Source organism: Natrix helvetica, assembly GCF_964273705.1.
Source record: "Natrix helvetica genome assembly, chromosome: 2".
NCBI lineage: Eukaryota > Metazoa > Chordata > Lepidosauria > Squamata > Natricidae > Natrix > Natrix helvetica.
In genome coordinates, this window is record NC_138552.1 from 124,633,136 (window position 1) to 124,655,800 (window position 22,665).

General features: G+C 44.5%; 1 protein-coding gene across 1 annotated transcript in view; it reads right to left on the reverse strand.

Moving 5' to 3' along the window:
- LOC309386158 (cytochrome P450 2K6-like) overlaps positions 1 to 21,363 on the reverse strand; it is a 37,460-nt gene extending 16,097 nt beyond the window's left edge. The window contains exons 1-3 of the mRNA XM_081941222.1: positions 21,025 to 21,363; positions 19,381 to 19,543; positions 7,381 to 7,530 (exon numbers count right to left, since the gene is read on the reverse strand). Of these exons, the coding sequence (XP_081797348.1) occupies positions 7,381 to 7,530; positions 19,381 to 19,543; positions 21,025 to 21,207 (496 nt within the window). The 5' untranslated portion in view covers positions 21,208 to 21,363. The remainder of the gene's footprint in view (positions 1 to 7,380; positions 7,531 to 19,380; positions 19,544 to 21,024) is intronic.
- Positions 21,364 to 22,665: the final 1,302 nt, after the last annotated feature.

Consider the following 22,665-nt stretch of genomic DNA (forward strand, 5'->3'; position numbering starts at 1 on the left):
ATCAGTTTTCTTTTTTCCTTTATTTTTATTTCTTGTGGATCTTTTTGCAGGTCTACTTCCAGTTTTTTGAGTTCTTTCTCTAGTGCAGGGGTGGTGAACAAGTTCGACAAAAAGAGCCAAAATTTTAAACTGTGAGAGTCAGAGATCCACACCACGCAGTGACCTGCCAAAACAGACCCGGAAGCAATGTTCCCTCTAATTTTTTTTCGATGTGAGCAGAAAAGTATAGTGTTTGAGCGGCACATTTTCATGCCTGAGCACCCGAATTTTTTTCACAGATGTCACCTAAGACAACAACGAAATCAGTATTATTTGAAACTCAAAGTTATGTTTCTTCAAGGTACCCGCTTAATTCAAAGTGTTATATAATATCAGTATCACTTAACAACGCTCCTGCTTAGCAACCAAAATGTTGGCTCAGAAACTCTGGCATTTGAAGCACGCAACTCTTAAAGCTGTCAAGTTACAAGACCCTTGCACCCCTAACCCTTTAGGGAAAAAAAACCCCAGGGGTCTTCAAACCTGACAGCTTTAACACTTGTGGACTTCAACTCCCAGAATTCCTCCTCTAGTCATGTTGCAGCGACGTCATCTGCGTGGATCTGCTCCATCTTTGCTTTCTTCATTGTGGGCAGGGCTTCTGCTGAAGATGCCGACGAGTACGAGTTGCCACCAGAATAACTGCTGCTACCTCCTCCTCCTCCTCCTCCTCCAACAGAATCACCAGAATTGCTCCTGAGCTCAGCGCTGGGTTACCTCTGCCCCCTCCCCCTCCTCCGTGCTTTTGAGGAGCCATGAGGCTTTTTTTCCCCTGCTCCCCCCCGCCTTCCTACTGGCTCCTGCAGCCTCATGGCTCCTCAAAAGCACGGCGGAGGAGGAGGAGGGGGCAGGGGTAACCCAGCGCTGACTGAGCTCAGCTGCTCCGAGCGGAGGGGAGGCGCCGCTGCCACGCGTGGAGATGCCGGCTGGAGCTTTGGCGGCTTCATCTCAGCCGCAGCGCCGGGCAGAAAATCCGGCAGTGCTGCCTGTTAGAGGAGGAGGAGGAGGAGGAGGTGGCAGCAGTTCTTCCGGTGGTGGTGGGGGCTTTGGGGCTTCACAACTAGCCTCAGTCGCCCCGTGCTCCTCAAAGCAAGTCTGGGGAAGTCCTTTGCAGGCGCGGCCCGTTCTAGCTGCCTGCAAAGGACCTCCCCAGCTTCCGAAAGGGAGCGCGCGATCCGAGCCACAGTATACTAAATAATGATAAGAAGCAAAGAGCCTCATTTATTTTGGCCGGGAGCCGCATGCGGCTCGCGAGCCGCGTGTTCGCCACCCCTGCTCTAGTGTTTCTTGCTTTTGTCTCTTTTCTTTATTCTTCCTTGCCGAATATACTATTGTCAGTCCCTCAATTGAATTGAATTGAATTTATTGAATTTATAGACCGCCCCCTCTCCCCGAGGGGACTCGGGGCGGTGTACAGACAGCAAACTAAAAACCACGTACAAAATAAATAATCTTAAATACCCCTAAAATCAGATTAAATGTTAGGCTGTACAGTAATAAAAATTAAAAAGCAACCTAAAAAGACTACCCCTAAAAATTTAAAATACAGGCGAGAAAGATTAAAACTACGGTTAGGCCAGGCCAGCTAAGTTGAACAGGTGGGTCTTAAGTTTCTTGTGGAAGGAGTGGAGATCGGTGGTTATTCTGATGTCGGGGGGGAGGTCATTCCAGAGGGTCGGGCCCATCACAGAGAAGGCCCTACTCCTGGGCGTCGCCCGCTGGCACTGCCTAGTGGACGGCACCCGGAGGAGTCCCTCTCTGTGAGAGCGAATCGGCCGCAGGGATGTATGGGGTAGGATGCGATCCCTCAGATAACTAGGTCCTGTGCCATGGAGCGCTTTAAAGATGATAGTCAACACCTTGAAACGCACCCGAAAAGCCACAGGTAGCCAGTGCAGCCCGCGCAGGAGAGGTGTTACATGGGAGTACCTAGTACCTCCCATGATTGCCCGCGCGGCCGCATTCTGGACCAGCTGCAGCCTTCGAGTGCATCTCAAGGGAAGCCCCATGTAGAGAGCATTGCAATAGTCCAGTCGGGATGTCACTAGCGCATGAGTGACTGTGTGAAGGGCGTCCCGGTCCAAAAGGGGACGCAATTGGCACACCAGGCGAACTTGGTGGAACGCCTCCCTTGCCACGGCTGTCACTTAGTCATCCATTGACAGCCGGGCATCCAGGAGGACGCCCAAATTGCGTGCCCGCTCCACGGGGGCCAGTTGTTCACCCCCGATGGCCAGTGATGGAACCCACTGGTTGAACCGGGGCGCCGGTAACCACAGCCACTCCGTCTTGGAGGGGTTGAGCTTGAGTCTGTTACTTCCCATCCAGACCCATACGGCCTCCAGGCACCGGGACATCACTTCGACGGCATCGTTGGGGTGGTTCGGGGTGGAGATGTACAGCTGAATATCGTCAGTGTAGAGATGGTACTCGACCCCGAAACCACGAATGATCTCACCCAGCGGCTTCATATATGTGTTGAACAGGAGAGGCGAGAGGACCGACCCCTGCGGCACCCCACAAGTGAGTGGCCTCAGGGTCGACCTCTGCTCCCCTGTCAGCACACATTGTGTTCGACCAGAGAGGTAGGAGGAGAACCACCGCAAGACGGTGCCCCTCACCCCCAACCCCTCCAGACGACGCAATAGGATACCATGGTCGATGGTATCAAAAGCAGCCGAGAGGTCTAATAGGACCAAGATGGAGGAACAACCCCCATCTCTGGCCCTCCAGAGATCATCCACCAACGCGACCAAGGCCGTCTCCGTGCTGTAGCTGGGCCGGAAACCGGACTGGCGCGGGTCTAGATAATCGATTTCCTCCAAGTGGCGTGGGAACTGTTGTGCCACCACACTCTCTACAACCTTCGCCAAAAAGCAAAGGTTGGAGACAGGGCGATAGTTAATTAACATAGCTGGGTCCAGGGAAGGCTTCTTGAGTAGGGGCCTCACCACCGCCTCTTTCAAGACGGTCGGCAAGAGCCCCTTTCTCAAAGAAGCGTTGACTAACTCCTGGAGCCAGCCTCGTGTGACCTCCCAGGATGCCAGTATAAGCCAGGAGGGACACGGGTCCAATAAACATGTAGTGGCTCGCAGTCGCCCACGCAACCTGTCCATATCATCGGCAGTAACAGAGTCAAACTCCTCCCAGAATGGTCCCTCAAGACTCGCCTCCGGCGTCCCTTCTAGACTACTGAAGGGGACCCACTCGCTACGGATCTGAGCGATTTTGTCCTGCAGATATTCCCCAAATTCCTCTGCTCTACCCTGCAAGGGGGCTTCCCGCGGCCTCTGTGAAAGGAGGGAGCGGGTCACCCGAAACAGGGCGGCAGGGTGGTTATCTGCGGACACAATAAGAGCGGCACAATATTGACGCTTGGCCACTCTTAATGCCACAAGGTAGGTCCATAAATAGGCTCTTACCTGTGTTCGGTCAGATTCGGAGCGTGAAGATCTCCATCTGCTCTCTAGGCGTCTCTTGTGGCGCTTCATCACCCTTAGCTCCTCGGTAAACCAAGGGGCCTGGGTGGCTCGCTGCCGCAGGAGAGGCCGCAAAGGCGCAACCCAGTCCAAGGCCCCGGCAGCCGCACTGTTCCATGCGGCCACCAGGTCCTCCGGGAGCGGGTCAGGGCTACAGGAAGTGGCCCAACTCCGTCCGGAACCTATCAGGTTCCAGCAGGCGCCTGGGGCGGAACCATCTAGGACAGTCTGGTTCCGCCTCCCCGTGATGGGGGGTAGCGCCGGGAAGTCGAGCCGGAGAAGTGAGTGATCTGACCATGACAGGGGTGTAATAACTAATTCCCCTACTCCCAGATCACTCTTCCACTGGTCAGAGACAAAAATAAGGTCCAGCGTGTGGCCTCCCTCGTGTGTGGGGCCCTGAATTACTTGGGTCAGGTCCATGGCTGTCATGGAAGCCATGAACTCCCGAGCCACCTCGGATGATCCTCCTGTCGAGGGCAGGTTGAAATCCCCCATAACCAATAGCTTGGGGGTCTCAACCGCCATCTCTGCGATCACCTCGAGGAGCTCTGGCAGGGCCGCTGATGCATAGCGAGGAGCCAAGTATACAATCAGCAAGCCCAACTGTTTCCCTGGGCCCCACTTCATGCATTCACACCCGGATGTCTGTGGCACAGTGAACTCTCTCGGCTCCAGACCTTCCCTAATGATCACCGCTACCCCGCCACCCCTACCCATGGCCCGCGGCTGATGAAATGCACGGTATCCTGGTGGGCTGATGAAATGCACGGTATCCTGGTGGGCCAACCAATAAATGCTTTTGTGGTGTCCCATAAGTTTTGAAGTAATATTTCTTCTTTTTTACTTACTTTGTAAAAAAAAAATCATTTCTTTTTCTATCATTGTTGTATATTCTTTATCTTTCAGTATTCTTTGATTCATTGTCCATCTCTTTTTCTTTTTTTGTCCTTTCCATGTTACTTTTATTGGATTATGGTCTGCCCAGGTGTTTCATTATTTCAATCTCCTATGTATCTCTTCTCAGTCCCTTTGTCATCCAGACCATATCTATCCTTGACCATGACTTATGTGGGTTGGAATAGAATGTGTATTGTTTGTTTTCTATGTTTCTTTCTCGCCACACATCTTGTAGACTTAATTCCTCCTCCATTTCTAAAAAAATAGTTGGCAATGTTCTTTTTTTCTTATTTCTTTTGCTGCTTTTGTAGTCATTTTTGGTGTTTGTTATTGCATTGAAATAGCCAATTAAACATATATTCTCATGTTCTATTTCTATTATCTTTCTGTGAACTTTCTTGTAAAATTCTTTTTTGATTTTTATTTGGTGCGTAAATCACTGTGAGAAGATTTTTTTGGTTCTGTTTCTATTTCTGTCATCAAGATTCCACCCTCTACGTCTGCATAATTTTTTTTGGTATTTATCCAATCTTTAATGTATATTGCAATTCCCCTCTTTTATTGTTGTGTTAATGCTGTGTATAATTTCCCTAATTTTGGATATTCTAATAGTTTGTTATACTGTCTTTTAATGTGTACCTCCTGGAGGCACAAAATGTCCATATTCAATTTTTGTAGTTTGGTCAGAGTTTGTCTTCTTTTTTCAGGTGAATGTAGTCTATTTATATTTATTGAGAGAATCTTAATTTCTTGTTCCATTGTACTATTTCTATACCACGCTTTGTTTCCTTATATTCCTTTTCTCTATTTCTGTTCTGATGCCCTCTTGTTCTATTTGCTTTCTTTCCTGTTTCCTTCCTTCTTCTCTTTCTCCTTCCTTTTTTTCTAAGTGTTCTTCTTGACTTCTACTCTCTGGTTCCTCTCTACTCTCTTGTTCTTCCTCAGCTGTGAAGTGGTGCTCGAAAAATCTGTGTACCTTATCTATTGTATCTATTTTAAACCTTTTTTCCTGCCAAGTGATCATAACTCCCTCTGGTGTAAGCCATCTGAACATTACATTGTATCTTATTAGTTGTGATGTAAGAAACTGGTAATGTCTTCTCTGATCTCTAACTATTTTTGATATCTGTCTCAGGATTTGTATTTCTCTTCCTTTGTATGTTATCTGTTCTTCTCTCACTTTCTTATATATTTCATCCCTTACTGATTTTCTTGTGAAGCGTACATGTATTTATTTTGGAAGTCTATGTCTCCTAGCATAGTTCGTGTGAATTCGATACACCTTGTCTATGTCCCTTCTTATTTCTTGATTTTTTTGTAGTATGTTCGCCACAATTTCTGTAATTATCTTCCTCCTTCTCTTCTACTATATTTTGAAAATGGAGAAAGAAAGCAGCTTTTTCCATTTCCAGGAAGATTATTTTTTCCTCCTAATTCCTTATTTACTGTAGTCAGCTTCTGCTCTACTGTTTCTATTTTTTTTCTCCATTTGTTCTACCTTTGTTTCTACTTTTTGGATTTTTTGTTCATTTTTTGTTATCTCACTTTGTATTTTCCCTATTTTGTCATCTATTCTTCTAATCTCACCTTTCATTTCTCCCATCTCCATTTTAATTTCTTCATCATTGTTTCCTGAATCATAATTAATGTTGCTTGCATGCACTGAAGGTTTGTTGTTGAACTTGCTTTTTCAATGCCTAGCGTGCTCCCTATTGTACGCTGGTTTGAGGGCGATGGTGTTGCTGATGCCAGGTTGGATTCTACCTTCTTGTTCATTTTACTAATAGCTGTTGTACTCATCATTTTTATCTTCTATACAATCTTTTCCCACAATAGCGTATACTTCTCCCCACCCACCATTTAATGGTAAATGATAAAATCTCCCCACAGATTTACCATTTAAGCAATCAGTACCCAGAGATAATATTTTATTTTATCTTAAAATTCTCAGATCATTGAATGTTGCTATTCTGGGTTGCAAAAGTTTAAACAATCATATATGCCAATGGTTATCTCTTTGTTGCTATCCCATTGTCATGCCAATTTTTGCAGCTCTGATATTATGTGTTAGGCTTATACAACACATCTTATAATCTGGAGGGGGGGCTTCAATATTTTAGAAAATATGGAATGATTTTCCCCTCTGTATTAGCTACAAGTTAGGTATGATGATGAATAATTAGAGACATTGCACATTACCCAGAGTCACTGTGTGCATCGGGCAGTCATATAAATCTGTTTGGTAAATAAATTAATAAGTGTCCCAATTTCAATTTTATCCTTAAAACTGAGTTGAAATTATCCTACAGGGGAATTCAATATTGACAATTAATAAACAGTATTTTTGTTGGAGAATTTGGTAGAGTATGATATATATCTTTTCATGCACCTAGATGATGTGTTTATGTTCTTTGAGAAACTAAAACATTACTATCATTAACCCAAAGCAGGAAGGAGCAACAACTCCAGTTTACAATATTCTTATATCTTTATAAGGAGAGTTATACTCTAGTACTCCTCTCTTATATGATACAAATTAATAAGCCTAGAATGTTCATTTATAAGATATTATTCGCTTGTACAAAACTAGCTATTCAAGAATTTGAAATAAGAAACTATTCCCACTATGAACATTACCCGAAGGAATTTTGATATCCTGTCAGCTTACTAGGAAGATCAGACAAGAAACATGACCAGATGAGCTAATTCTAGTTTATTGTACAGTTACACTAACATAATTGTAATGGATTCTCTCCATCTATCACTTTTGCAGCCCCAAAAGCTAAGAAGACCTTTTCTGAGCCTTTTGCCCGATCCACATTTCTGCTGTGCTCTAAGCTGCCTTTTATCTGATGATTCCTTGGCTGCATCTAGTTACCCTGTCTCTCAAATTATTATTATTTCACTCTACATTTGTCCTGAAAGATATCCAGTAAAGCATTAGGAGGAAATGACAACCCACCTGCATAAGTCTGAATTGTTTTTGTCAAGACATTACACTCTTCAATGATTTTGTCTTCAATAGTCTTCCTGCCCATCCCATAGTCCCGTAATGTGGATAATGTAAATCGTCGCATTGTTTTCCAGTTCTCACCATGAGAAAAAATAAGACCTGAAACGAGAAGGTTAAGACAAGAGATCAAATTTAAAATCCATTTGTAACAGCAAAGTGTCACCATTAAAATGCATTTGAAGGTATTTCCACAATTGTTAGATTATCAAATATAAAAGATGTGAAAAACAGTTTGTTTCTTTTTTATAATATGTTTTTTAATTTCATTGAAAACAAAGTTAAAATACAAAACTTAAAAAAAATCCAAGAAGAGAAAAAGGGGAAAAAAAACACAAAACAATAAAAAAATTAAAAAGATACAGCGAGGAAAAAATACATTATACATATATAATGGATATTGATTAACATATCATTACAACATTAATTCCCACCCCTTGTGAAACAGGGCTTCCCAACATTTTTAAGCTACTAAATCTATTTGCAACTTATTGATCTGTCTTCTATAAGTTATATTAATGACAAAGTAGTTAACAGGAAGAACAATAATAGTGAAACAGAACAAAATTAAAGTTTCAAAGCTCTGTTAACAAGGTATTATTGTAATCCACTTGTAAAGAACTTGCCATGGCATCTTATCTATCCCAAATCATTCCAAAAGTTATAAATAGATCGTCCTGGGTCAATATTTGTTTCTTAATATCATCTCTTTCAATTGTTGTTTAATTAAATATAGCAGATTCAGTCTCCAGAATAGGTCTATTTTCCTATCAAAGTGCAAGCAAAAGTAGTTGCTAGTTAACAGCAATAAATCTATCCCGTCTCCCACCATCTTTATAGAGGAAAGGAATTTGTCTCTCTCCCTTCTATGATGTTGAAGAAATGTAGACTTAAACTTTGGAACAACAGATGAAATCTACTTTGCTGGTTCTCCCGCCATGAGTTCTCCAGCCGTGAGAGCTCCTTGATCTGGAACTGAATCAAAGTCCTTTTGTGTAGCTTTATTCAAAGATAAAGCCTCAGATCCTAACATTATTTTGGACAATCATTATAGCTTGTTCAAGCTTTTTAAAGAAAAATCCAGCTGGAAGCTGCATATTTCCCCATCCTTCTTTCTTAGGTTTCAGGTACTGTTCAGCCATTCACCTCCTCTCAATATGGCTGCTGCATGGTAAGGGTTCCTTTCTTTCTCTTACCAATGATTGGCTGATTTCACTGCTAAAGCTGATTCTTTCGAAGTGCTGTTTCCTGATTTTGAATAGGAGCACTTAGGAGTGACCTAAGACAACTTTTAGAGGATCGTGGACCCAGTGGGGAAGGGGCTCTTAAAGATTCCAATTCCTTCTGGAAGCAGTCAAAAAGTCACTGTATATACAACTTCCTGTCAAGCAGTTTCATTTTCTAAGCATGCCTGAGTATTAACTTTCACTTTTGGAATTTATTGTTTTATATTGCTTTTTGCTTTAGAAATTGATTTGTAGTTGAATGCTGATTTATTTTAACTCCTTATTGGACTTTAATTACTTTTCACCTTTTTTCCCTTTTGATACACAGTGTTGTTTTGGATAACCTCTGTCCCTTCCGTATGGAAAGCCCATTGGTGAAGAGCTACCAGACTCTCACAACTGGATTCTGTATTTTTTGAATTTGTAAAATATCTGGAGTTTATTTCTATTGAATTTTTCTTATAACCATGGATTGAAATCATATATTCTTGTTCTTTGTTCCGTGACTAAATTTCACAGATTAATGAAAAGCAGTTAAAAGCAGCTTCTTTCTATGTAATCTTTCCATCAAAGATTTATTGATCTCTTTCCAAGGGAACTGTCAAAGCAGTGGGCATGCTCTGAGGAATCTATATATATACAAATGGCTGTGATTGTGTGTGAGTATGTGTATGTTCCAGCATTACTGGAACACCTCGAGCAATTTCAACCAAACTTGGTATACAGATGACTTACTTTTTGGAAACAAATACTGTGGGGTTAAGACTCCTCTCGGTGTGTGTATTCTGTTAAGATACAGCCTGTTGTGCCATAAAATAGCTTCTGTAGTACTGCCTTAAAATGGCTTCTACTGTACAGTGCAATGGAGTTGCCATGGTAATGCTTCACAGTACTCCACAAGGGGGCTCCCTCTGGTAAGGGGGGAAATCCAACATTAGAAATGGGAGCATAGGATCCTATGAAGTCTGGTATGAAACTTATTGAGGGTATGGGAAAGTAGCGGGTTTAAAGATAAATATGACAAACCCAAAAATGCTGGTTAAAAATTTGACATCAAAATCGAATGGGGAGTTAACGAAGAAATTGGGTATCCAACCGTCAAAAAAGTGAAATATCTAGGTATACATTTATCTGTGAGGCGTGTGTCCATCAAAGAAGATAACTATACTAATTTGATCAATAAAACTAAGAAAGACTTAGAAAGGTGGAAAAATCTACAATTGTCCCTGATGGGTAGGATTGCAGTCATAAAAATGAATGTATTACCAAAATTTATTTTCCTATTTCAGAATATTCCCATTAAATTAGAAAAAGGTTTTTTTAATGATTTGAATCAATTGGTTTCGAAATTTATTTGGCAGGGAAGAAAACCAAGAATAAAACTCAAGGCTATGCAAGACACTAAGGAAAAAGGAGGATTTGGCATACCAGATTGGGAATTTTATTATACGGTGGCCACTTTAACATGGTTAAAAGAATGGATAATGTTGAGAAATAAAAGATTACTCAAATTGGAAGGTCATGACCTCCAAGTAGGATGGCATGCCTTCCTTTGGTATGAAAAAGGATCTGCACACAAATATTTCATAGACACTACATCAGACAGTCCCTGTTATTAATATGGAACAAAATTAAACATGACCACTATACTAAAACACCCATTTAGCTATGATGGAAGCATACATACACCCAAATTTAATTAATATGGAAAATATAGTTACAAATAAAAAGTTATTGAACAGACGGGGGAGATCAAAACTAGATTAGAATTGGCATCACAAGGGGTACAAGTAGAATGGTGGTCCTACTTACAGATACAATCAAGGTTTGCACAGGATAGGAAGAAGGAAGGTATTGTTAAAGATTGCACAATATTAGATAAACTTTTGATACAGACAGAAAACAGGCTGATCAAAGTGTTGTATAGATTTTTGTTGGAGAATAAGCTAGAGGAGGAACATCTCAAAGAAACTATGGTTGCCTGGGCAAAAAAATTCGGTTATAATGTGGAATTGGCTAAGTGGGAAAAACTTTGGATACTTAATCAGAAACTAACAATGGCTACGACGTATAAAGAAAATCTTTATAAGATGTTCTACAGATGGCATCTCCCCCCAGCACGGCTCTCCAAAATGTTTAAAAATCTGGCCCCAAATTGTTGGAAGTGTAAAAAAACACCAGACACTTTCTATCATATGTGGTGGACGTGCAACGAGGCAAAAAATATTGGAAAATGATTCAGTCATGGTTAGAACAAATGGTGGGAGGCCAAATCTTGTTTAAACCAGAAATTTTTCTCCTAGGTATAATACCGGAAGGGTTTAAGAAAGATACACTTTATCTAATTATACATGTACTAACTGCGGTGTGCATAACTTATGCACAATACTGGAAAAAAGAAAATACACCATCAGAGCTAGATATAATCAGAAAAGTGTTGGCCTGTGCGGAAGCAGATAGGCTCACTCTTGAACTTAAAAATAAAGGGGAACCAGAATATTTTGAAGTCTGGAACAGATTTTATGATTGGTATAAGACAAGGTGACAAGACTGGAACAAACTGTATATATTGTGATTGGACAGAAGGATAGACAATGTATTAAGTAGGCTAATTGTTAATGGTTGAGACTAGCTGTATATAATGTGAATATATGGTCACTTCGATTTCGCAGTACTGCATTGTTTTAAATGTAAAAATAATAAAAATATATTCCCTCCCCCCCCCAAAAAGAAATGGGGGCATAGGGAAAACATTCTGAACTAATTTAATTGTCGCTGATAATGAGGGCTCAGGGAGAAGTTGCTCTTGCCATCATCTTTTCAGGAATTGTGGCAACATTCATGGAAGGAAGGACAGCCAATTCCGCACTTATGTTACCACTTGACATCTAATACAGGATTGGGATAAATACTCAGAAAATGCTGGGTTTTCCTGTGGCTTCGGTGGGAGGGGCTACAGCAGGGTTTGTTACAGCCTAATTGGTCCAGAGACTGAGGGATTTTTCTTAAGTATCCTCCTTTCCCTCTTGGTTCCCAGTTCCCTCAGTCTTTGGTCCAAGCACTAGCTGTGGCTCCTGTGAAGTATCTTTATTGATTATTATTATTAAGTAAATTGGAAGAAATTGGATAAATTGGATACCTAAAAACACTTACAAATTAATCAAATGGGCAATCTAGCTAAAGGGAGCAGGAGGCTTGCCTCCAGGCTCTGAGGAGCTCCTTGAGAGCCTTTGGCTCCTCCGGAGCGCAGCGCTGACCGTTTGCAGCTTAAATTAAGCACAACGGCTTCCAGCAACCCCTGAAGGGGCGAGACTTTCGATCGGCCATTTCTTGCGCTGCTCCTAGCTGTCCGCAACTTCAAAGACCTACTGCAGCTTGCTATCAACTTGATCTTCAGCCGCGGCTTCAACGACCTGCTGCAGCCCCTTTTTAAACTGCACGGGAGCGCCGATTGGAGCACCGGGCGGCGTGGCGCATGGAGAGCTAATTCCCACACTATTGGAAGCAGCTGGGCGTAAGGAGCCTCAAATAGGCTCAGCTTGTCGCGAGGCCAATCCCCTCAAAGCCATATCAAACGATCGCCTGAATCTTCACCCACGAGGCACGGCGGCCATTTTGGTGTGACCTCGTGGGTGGCGGCCTCTCTAGACACGTTTTGCAGCAGCGGCGGCAGCACAGTCAAAGGAAACAGACATCAGAGGCACGCCAGGCCCCGCGAAGCAGCCACATTGAGGCCAGGGAGCAGACCGGCAGGCACCCCCAGCAGGACACGTGAGTGAGGCATGGCCTCCACTGTTACGGATTCGCAGGCACATGGAGAAGGGATGGAGGAGACAAGGCAAACTTAGGCCCAGGGCAGCGGCCTCCAAGCCTACAGTAGATCAACGCCCTTCCAGAGCGGCTGCTAGAGATGAATCCAGAAGACAAAAGGCCCTGGAGAAACAGGTGGCCAGGGCAGAGAGGCTGGCACAGGCATCTAGGTCTGAATCCCCCAGCAGATCCAGGTCTCCTCTTGAGTCCCGGTTTCAAGTATCTGACTCAGCCCCTCTTCGCATTCGATCTCACCTACTAGGCCCAGTAGGGGGGTGGTTTCTCCTTCTCCCCCCATTTCTCCTAGAGCATACAGGGATAGGGTGGAGGATCCAGGTGAAGGGGGCTCCAGGGACTATTTACCACCAGCCCAGCTTGCCCCATGAGGGCCGGCTCGAGGCCCATCCAAGGAAGATCTAGAAGATTTAGGCCAATTGCCAGACAGCATTAGGAGACTCATCTCCGCAGCTATATACAGGGGTATTTCCTCGGGCTTAGCCCAGAGGGAGGGGTCTTCCCAAGGAAGGTCTAGATCACTGGCGGCTGCCAGGCGTGGGTCTCCCTCTGTCTCCAGAGGTCACAATAACCCTAGGCCTCCTTCCCCCTCAGTGGTCAGCGAAGGTTCCATCTTGGGGGAGGCCATCCATCCAGACCTGAGGTTCTCTGAGGATGAGGATGCAGTTCCCTTGGAAGCTCCTACATTCCCAGGGCTCGTTCCTCCCCCCGCTTTCAAGCCTATGCTGCACAAGGCCAAAAAGACCACTCAAAATGGCACGGGGGCTCCCTCAGTTTCTCAACACAGGGATCCTAACCTGGCCATGTTTATAAATCCCAATACAGATAAAGAGGAGGTTTCAGCTCCTCCCCTCTTCCTAGAAGTGGTTCAGAATCAGTGGGCAAAACCATCTTCCTTGCCTAACCCTGGGGGCAATGACAAACGTTATTACAATATGGAGCAGGCCTTCGCTCGGGCACTGCAACTTCCCACAATAGACGCCCCGATTTCCCTGTTGGCCAATGCTTCCACTGTAGTCTCAGGAGACATGGCCGACAAGCTGAAACAGGAGGCAAGCGGGCAGAACTTACCCTGGGTAAGAACTTTAACACTTCTGCCTGGGCCATTAAAATGGCCGTGGCAGCCTCCTACTTCAACTGCACAATGGTCATGTGGCTCCATCAGTTGCAGGATCACATCCCGATATAGGAAGAGCGTCTTCACCAAGACCTCACTAAAATTATCTCGGCCACCCAGTTCTCAACGGACACCACTCTGGATTCCATAAAATTTGCGTCCAGGGCCCTATCCAGCTCTGATGACAAGGAGGCTCTTGTGGCTTCGTAATTGGCAAATGGACAACAAGTCCAAATGGAATCTGGCGGCGGCGCCCTTTTCAGTCCCTAATCTCTTCAGGGCCTCTCTAGACCCCATCCTTGTGGAGAACAAAGATAGGAAGAAAGTCCTTCCCTCTAATGCCAAGAAGCTGGATAACTGTCCGTCTTCATACCGAAGGTCTTCTTCCTTCAGGTTTTTGGACCAGGATTACCGTCAGCAAAGTTACGCCTCCTATAGGTACGATAGGCAGAACCAACGGCCATTTTACCAGGATAGGAATAGATTCCAGAGCCAATCCAAGCGGCTCTTTCACTGGGGGAGGGGGGCGGCCGTCCCTTCCACAAGGGGAAATGACTCCAACCCAAGTCTACCCATAGGCAGCTGCCTGGTATCCTTCGCGGATCAGAGGGATCAGATAACATCAGATGCCTGGATCAGGGCGACCATCAGAGAAGGGCTCTGGCTGGAGTTCCTCGCCCCTCCCCCAATGCTCTTCAGGACTTTCTCCCCCTCCAGGGACCCAGAACGGCGCCCCCTGATGCTCCTCGCAATCCAGCACCTGCTGGACATTCGGGCGGTCGAACCGGTCCCTTAGGAGGAGTGGGGTCAAGGCGTGTACTCCAACCTCTTCGTAGTCATGAAGAGCTTCGGGGCATGGAGAGCAATCCTGGATTTGAAGTGCCTGAATTCCTTCCTGGTGTACCGGTGCTTCAAGATGTCTTCTCTCAAATCCATATTACTGGGAATCAGACGAGGCAACTTCATGGCATTAATAGACCTAACAGAGGCATACTTACACATTCCGATTCAGCCAACTCACCACAAATTCCCCCGTTTCTCCCACGGGGGTCAACACTTTCAGTACAGGGCACTTCCTTTCAGCCTGGCCTCTGTTCCACACACGTTCACGAAGGTCCTGGTGGCAATGGCGGCTCACCTGCGGTCCAGGCCGGTAAGACTTCATTGTTACCGCGACAACATGCTCGTACTCACCCAATCCCGGTCGCAAGCAGTCCAGGATTTGCAGATTACCATCCAGACACTACAATCCCTGGGGTTCTCCATCAATTTTCCCAAGAGCCATCTCTCCCCCTCAACAACAATTCTCCAGTTGGGCACAGTAATAGACTCAAGATCAGGCCTAGTTCATCTTTCACCAGAACATCTAACAAGTCTGCAGACACTCACACAGCGCGTCCACGCAAGTCGGTCCACTTCCATCCTGACCTTGGTACGATTATTGGGCAAGATGGTGTCATGCATAGGGATCGTCCCATGGGTGCGACTGCATTCCAGAACACTCCAGTGGACCCTCATTCCATTCCAATGACGGAGATTGAACAACTCTCCGTGCCCCACTTGGCTCACGTCGGATCTCCACTGGTCCCTGAAGTGGTGGTTGTCCCCATCCTTGAACTGCGGGGCTGAATTCTGTGAACCGGACCGCATATCCATCATGACAGACACCAGCCTTCGGTTGGGGAGCAGTGATGGAGTCCAGCCTGGCGCAGGGATGGTGGTCCAGATCCGACCTGTGCCACAATATCAATTGGCTGGAGCTGAAGGTGGCCCGCCTAGCCCTTCTTCATTTTTGAGACTCGATAGCCAACCAGCATGTCCTCCTCTTGACAGACAATATTGCAATGAAGGCCCACATAAATCGTCAAGGGGGGACCCACTCCATGAGCCTGTGGCAGGAGGCTCAGAAGCTCGGCCAGTGGGCAGAGAAGAACCTGGCATCGATCCTATCAGAACACTTCTTGGGTGTTGCCAGTCACCAGGCAGACTGGCTGAGCTGGGCGACAGTCGATCACGGCGAGTGGCAGCTGGACCCAGAGTTATTTCACAGAATCTGCCTCACATTTGGCCATCCACTGGTGGATTTGTTCGCCAGCCCGAGCTTCCCCAAACTCTTTCCTGCATGCAATGCGGAGGGCACGGACGCTCTCAGAAGCCCATGCCCCCCCCGGCCTTCTTTATGCCTTTCCTCCCCTTCCTCTCATCAAAGGCACCCTGAGGAAAATAGTGTGAGAGGGGGCCCACATCATCCTGGTGGCCCCGTTTTGGCTGAGGTGTCCCTGGTTCGCAGACCATGTCCAGCTGTCAGTGTCCCCGTACTGGAGGATTCCCCAGGAGGAGGTCGCTCTGTGCCAGGGGATCCTGAGACACCCGGAGTCCCAGTGGCTCCAGCTGACCGCCTGGCACTTGAGTGGCGTATCCTGAGGAATGCAAGTTTGTCTGCCAAAGTTATCTTCACTATTGAGGCATCCAGACACCCCTCGACCACTCGCATTTATAATTCGATGTGGTCCACCTTCGTGTCATGGTGTGGGAGGTTCCAGATTAATCTGGTTTCGGTCTCGGTCGCCCAGGTCCTCGAATTCCTACAGCATGGCCTATCCCATAACATGTTGCGGAGGCAGACAGCTGCCCTGTCCTCAGTCTAGCAGGGGAGGGTCACTGGTTGTTAACTCAGTTACTGTTGGTGAAACGCTTCTTTAAGGGCATGCAAAACCTGTGCTCTCCCCCAGTTCACAGGTTCCCCACATGGGATCTGTCTCTGGTCCTTGGGGCCCCAACAGAGGCCCCCTATGAACCTTTGAGGACTGTCCACCTTAGATTCCTTACCCTAAAAGTGGTTTTCCTTGTGGCTGTCACCTCGGCCAGACGCATTTCTGAATTCGGCGCCCTGTCGTCCAAGGAGGACTTGTGTCAGTTCCACCAGGACAGGGTTGTCTTGAGGCTAGATCTGACCTTCTTGCCGAAGGTTAACTCCATGTTTCATAGGGCGCAGGAAGTCATCCTGCCCAACTTCTGTCCCTCCCCAGCTCACGAGAGGGAGGTCAGTTGGCATCGCCTGGATGTCCACTGCGCTCTCCGCGTTTATCTCAGGTGCAAATCCCCCTTTCGGCAGTCAGGGGCCCTTTTTCTGTCCTTCCTTCCTAGATCTCAAGGAGCTAGAGTATCTTCCGCCACTATCAGTCGGTGGGTGCGGCAGGCCATTACAGAGGCCTACCAGGCAGCCCACTCTACCAGGAGCATGGCTACCACCACCGCCTTGGCTACCAGGGCTCCACTACAGGATATCTGTCGGGCGGCTACCTGGGCTTCTCCTTCCCCCTTTATCCGACACTACCATCTGGATCATTACACTTCGGGGGATGTGGCTTTTGGCTGTAGGGTGCTCCAACAGGTGGCGACCCCCCCTCCCCTGGAGCATATGGCCCGCCCTGGGACTTAGCTTGGGTATGTCCCTGCTATAGCCCCTCCCACTGAAGCCACAGGAAAAAGAACGTTGGTCTTTACCTGAATGCTTCTTTTATGTGGCTAAGGTGGGAGGGGCTACTTTCCCACCCTATAGCGTAAGAGGTGGTCGGTGTTTTGTTTTGCAATGTATGTGGTGTTGTTTCCTTACATATTGCTATCAGCTTTTCCATTCGACCTTGGAAACTGGGAGCTAGGAGGGAAAGGAGGATACTTAAGAAAAATCCCTCAGTCTCTGGACCAATCAGGCTGTAACGAACCCTAAAAGAAGCGTTCAGGTAAGGACCAACGCTCTTTATCAGCTAGTTGATTAAAAAAATTGGATGATTAGCTAAAAGTGGTGAGAATTTATACCACTGAGGAAAAAAATCATGGAACTGATGAAATTAATTCCCCATTTGATTGTCAGGTAAGGTAAACTACCTAAATCCTGAAAAGTTCCCTGGAGATTGAGGATAAATTCTAGGAATCACCCCATACATCCCTGGACAGTTAGAGCTCTTGGAGAGATCATTGAAGCTGCATTTATGATTCCTTTGGTGGGTGAACAAATAAGAGGAAAGTAAAGAAATCTTATGCTCCAGCAGGAGCACAGCCCCATAAAGGACTCTAGTGCCAACACTCTAATTTCTAAGCATTTCTCTTTTTTGTTTAGTTTTGTGTCTGACAGAGGCTTTCTTTTAGCGCAGAGTTAATTTTTCTTCTTGGAATCAGCATTTTTAAACTATTTTTGTTATGACTTTAGTAAGGATGATGGAATTGTGATAATAATTAGAAAAGAAATGTGAATATTCAGGGACTATTTAACTGAAGTTGTGTGGACTGATAAATTTGAAGAAAAGTTTTTTGGCTATTTGGAGACTCTACATTTGAAATTCTAAGCTTAATTTCCTTTATTTTACTTGTTCTCTGGGAAAGTTATTCTTTTATTTTTCAATATGCAGAGTGGCCAAGTAAGACAAACAAATAATTTGATGCTTTCTGGAGTCCTTTTTAAAATTGACATAGATTATTCATTATTGAGTAGCTGTACCTTGGCTTTTGGTCAAAAGAGGAACCCTTTTTTAAATTTGATTCAAAGGAATGGATAACTATATATATATAAGGGAAAAAAAGAAAAAGAAATATATGCATAACATTGGGACACTTCACACCAAAATTTTCAAAGAAGTGGAACCAAACCTGGTGTGTATGTGTGTGTGTGTGAGAGAGAGAGAGTGTGTGTGAGTGTGTGTGTGTGTGAGTGTGTCTGTGTGTGTGTACCATGTTTCCCCGAAAATACAACCTGTCCTGAAACTAAAGCCTTGCGACATTTTTCGCATGCGCAAAAATATAAGCCCACCCCCGAAAATAAGCCCTCTGGACAATCGTGAATGGGGCTCTGCATGGCTGGAGAGGGGAGTTGCACAGCGGCTTTTCCACTCCCTGCTCGCGCGAAGGGCATCCCCGCTGCTGGCGCCGTCCGCCGCTAGGTTTTTTTTTTCAAAGCATGGAGGATGGATGCCGCTCTGGAAGTACGCTCTATGGTTGTGGGCTGCAGATTGTACTACCATAGAGCGTACTTCCAGAGCGGCATCCATCCTCCGTGCTTTGAAAAAAAAACCCAAGCGGCGGACGGCGCCAGCAGCGGGGATGCCCTTCGCGCGAGCAGGGAGCGGAAAAGCCGCTGCGCAACTCCCCTCTCCAGCCATGCAGAGCCCCATTCACTCACCTAGGGGCATTCCGAAGGCACCGAGCTGCGGGAGGCGGAGGGCGGCGAACAGGCGCTCGCGTTGCTTGGTGCCTTCCGGGTACTGCTAGGTCGGTCAGTGGCGCTATACACGGCTGGAAAGGGGGATTGCCGGGCGGCTGCTCATAAGCTTGGTCACCTCATGGCTGCTGCGTTGCTGCTGCGACAGCGCAACACAGCCATTCGACCCTGAGGCTGTGCCCGGCTCTTCGGGAACCCAGTCACAAGGGAGCAGCCGCCCGGCAACCCAAAAATAATAAGCCCTCCCCTTTAATAAGCCCAAGGCCATATTTCGTGGGTCAAAAAAATATAAGACCCTGTCGTATTTTCGGGGAAACACGGTAGAGTGGGGGAAATGTTTTTGCTACAGTTTTGCCATTACTTTTTATTCTCTAGTTCCCTCTATTAACAGTTGGGATCAGGCCAAAATAGCAACACAAATATTGTTTCTCTATCCTGTTTGGATTGGCAGAAGCTATCCCGGTTCTCTGAGGTTATTGCCCGGGAAAAATTCAGGTGAAAAGTTCTGCAGAATACTGATCACACATCTGAAATGATTGTCACCTATGATCCAGAATGAAACAACTCACCAAAGCCCTTTGCAAAATCCTCAAAAAAGGGGACCCAGGCTCTCTCTGCAAATGCATCAGCTTGGTTCACTAGAGCCTCTTTCACCGTCTCATAGCCAGTCAGTACCACCATTTCCTGGAATCCCAGTCTTAGGCGGAAAACAGGACCATATTTTTTGGACAACTGAAATTCAACAGATGAAAAGCAAAAGACTGTTTGATCAACCATTAATAATTAATCATGCAGAATTTTGTTTAAATTTTAATATCTCACTATTCCAAGGTTGAAATCATGTTATTTTCTGTTTTTGCTTTATGGCATGTTATGATGCTGTATTTTTATGATTTTTAATTTTTATTTCATCTCATTGATTATTTTGTGTGTGTGTGTGTGCGTATCAAATCAAAATGACCATTATGTAATAAGAGAGTTCTTACATACTGAATGATCATGTCAAACTGCTAAATGTTTCTCATAAACTTTCTCATAAAGGCCTCAACTACATAGGACACTGTATGAAGATGAAGCCTGCACAAGAAGTATACTTATATTCCAGCATTTTGCAAAGCTGCCTTGAAGCCTCTAGTGCTGGACATACAGTTGAATTTTAATTAAAATAGACTCTTCCCAGTTGTTGAAAGGATCACACAGAAACTTTCCTATTGTGTCCCTTGTAGTTTCTGATTATGGGAATTCCTTAAGGAAACAAAATAAAATATATTCTCATAAATGACTCTGAAAATCAGGAAAATAGCCCCTTCCTCTTCTTAAAAAGATGTAAGAACATCTTGCATCTAATGTTGCTCCCTGCAGAAATTATTTTAATGAGAATGTTGCTTAAAACATAGGAGTGCCTCTAAGAAATCATTCAGTTTAACAGTATTTATATTTCCATGGATTTTGAAGCAGCTCTGCAAATCTGAATGAACAACTACAAAATTTTACATCTATTAACAAATGTCAGTGAAGATTCTCAGTCAACCAGGTACAGTTGCCTAGAAGTTGAGTCATGGCAAGTGGACTTCTTTTCTTTTTTGGTTTGAAACTTTTGACCGCTTATCCAATTAGCTTCTTCAGTCTGAGCAAGTTGGGGAAGGGGACCCCATATACAGTATGTCCTCCAGGGTAGTTAAGTGAGTAGGCAGAAAGTCGTTAAGGGTCATTGCTCAAAATTCCTTCTCTTAAATGGGTTCTAACGAGCCTATCCAGATTAGTTGAGACATAGCAATAGCACTTAGACCACTTGGGACCAGCCTGGAGGATGTATAGTGTCAGGCCTGGAAGCCATCCTTTCCTTTGGAGATTCTGAACATATAGTATATGTCAACCAACTTGAAGTTGTTTGGAATAAGTAGCCAAATGTTTCAAACCAAAAAAGAAAAGTCCAGTTGCCATCATTCAACTTCCAGACATCCATCAACAAAAAAGTTTTTCTTTGAATAATTCTTCCAGGACTCACAAATATAACAGAATAACATAATAACAAAGTTGGAATGGACCTTGGAGGTCTTCGAGTCCAAACCCTTTTAAAATATATCCATAGACATTGAAAAACTTCAGCAAACACACAAGACTTATCTGAGCAAGTTATCACATGTTTGTGTTATTTCAATATATTTTGGCAAAGAATGTAAAGATATCTGGTGTTAATCACCACACTTTACCTTGATCATTGTTCTGTAAGGCCTCTTCAGATCCATCATGTGCAGGTTTCCCAAAATGGGTATAGTCCTGGGTCCTGGGGGCAGATTGGGGCAGCTGTTATTCCAGAAACTTCCCTTTTGCAAAAGGAACATAATTGCAAGAATAAATAGTAATACAATTGAAATTGTTCCAGTCCAATCCATTTCCTTTTAGTAATAAGTTTTCAGTAACAACTACAATGAATTCTGCAAACTGAAGTGATATGAGCATGTATTTTAAAGTACTGAATTAGAGGTAGCCTATCTACTCTTTCTACTGAATCATTGGCATGCCCTTTCCCTTGTTTTCTCTTTCCTCCTCAGGCATTTGACCTGAACTGCATGGGCGGGATCTATGAAACCTTTGGAAACAAGTTTAAACTTATTTGAGTTGTGCAATAATCCAACATTTAGGATAGATGTTAATAATATTTTATATAGTCTTCATGTAAATGTTTTACTCTACAGTTAAGAATTCCAACAAATGGAATTAAATTAAGCAATACTGGGTCCAAAGAACAAAAGAAGCGTGCCTTCTTGAATATAGTTACTTATTGAGCCAATGTTTTTACGTTGGCTGAATGATAAAGAATTTTTCATGTTTTTATGAGTAAGAAAAAAGAGTATTTTCTGGGGGAGTGAGGGAGGTTGCATGATCTGTTATTGGCCACAAAGATTTTGTAAGAAGCCCCTTCCCCCAGAGAATGAAATATTTTGGGGAGTATTAAAAGAGGCAGAATATTATATTTCTCCAAAGGAGAAAAATCTTAACAAAGGCAGAAAGCAGCACCAACAGCCTCCTTCAGTCTGGAGATTGTTTGTACCCATTAAGAAAGACTGGGTCACTATTCATAAACAAAAGATCTTCAGCTCCAGTTGATGGGATTAAGAAGAGAAGGGACAGGAGTTTTAGGACATAATAGCATTAACTGTTAACCCAGCACCATTAGAATAGCAAAAGACACAAGGCTCACTACATTGTTGTTGGTTCTGCTCATCGATAAACAGAGTCCTTCTTTCCAATCAGCCTCCATTTTATTTATAGTGCCTTTGTCCTGGCTTGGAACTGGACCACATTTTTCTTCCAACAATTTTTTTTCACAAACTTTCTATCTTCTTGCAGCACTGGGGTCTCAGAGGCCTATCTGTATGGGAGGAGTGGGAGATATGTTGTAGGTGAGTGCTGCCAAACAGCTAAAACCTTAATCTAAATTGGCACCTCCCTTGGCATTGCACAGGCACAAAAGTGGGGGCAATGTATGCAAATTTTCATACATGACTACTAATGGGTCCTTTTCCTTTCTTCCACGTTATATGCTGAGAAAACGAGTTTATTTGTTGGTCCTTCCCTCCCTCCTTTCCTTTCTCCCTGGGACTAGTTAACTTTGGGGCTAATGCATAATTTGGTGATTTTGGATCCACAATTTCATGATATTTGAACTTTACTCAAATATCAATTGCATCCATATTTAGACTGAGAGGCCCTTGTTATGCATGTGTGCTTTCAGGTAACTCATTCACACATATACTTCCCTGGAAAATTGCCATACTCAAATCAGTTTCAACTGAATACTGAGGCACAAACAGTTCTTTAGAATGCATGGAGACCCAGTGAATTTAAAA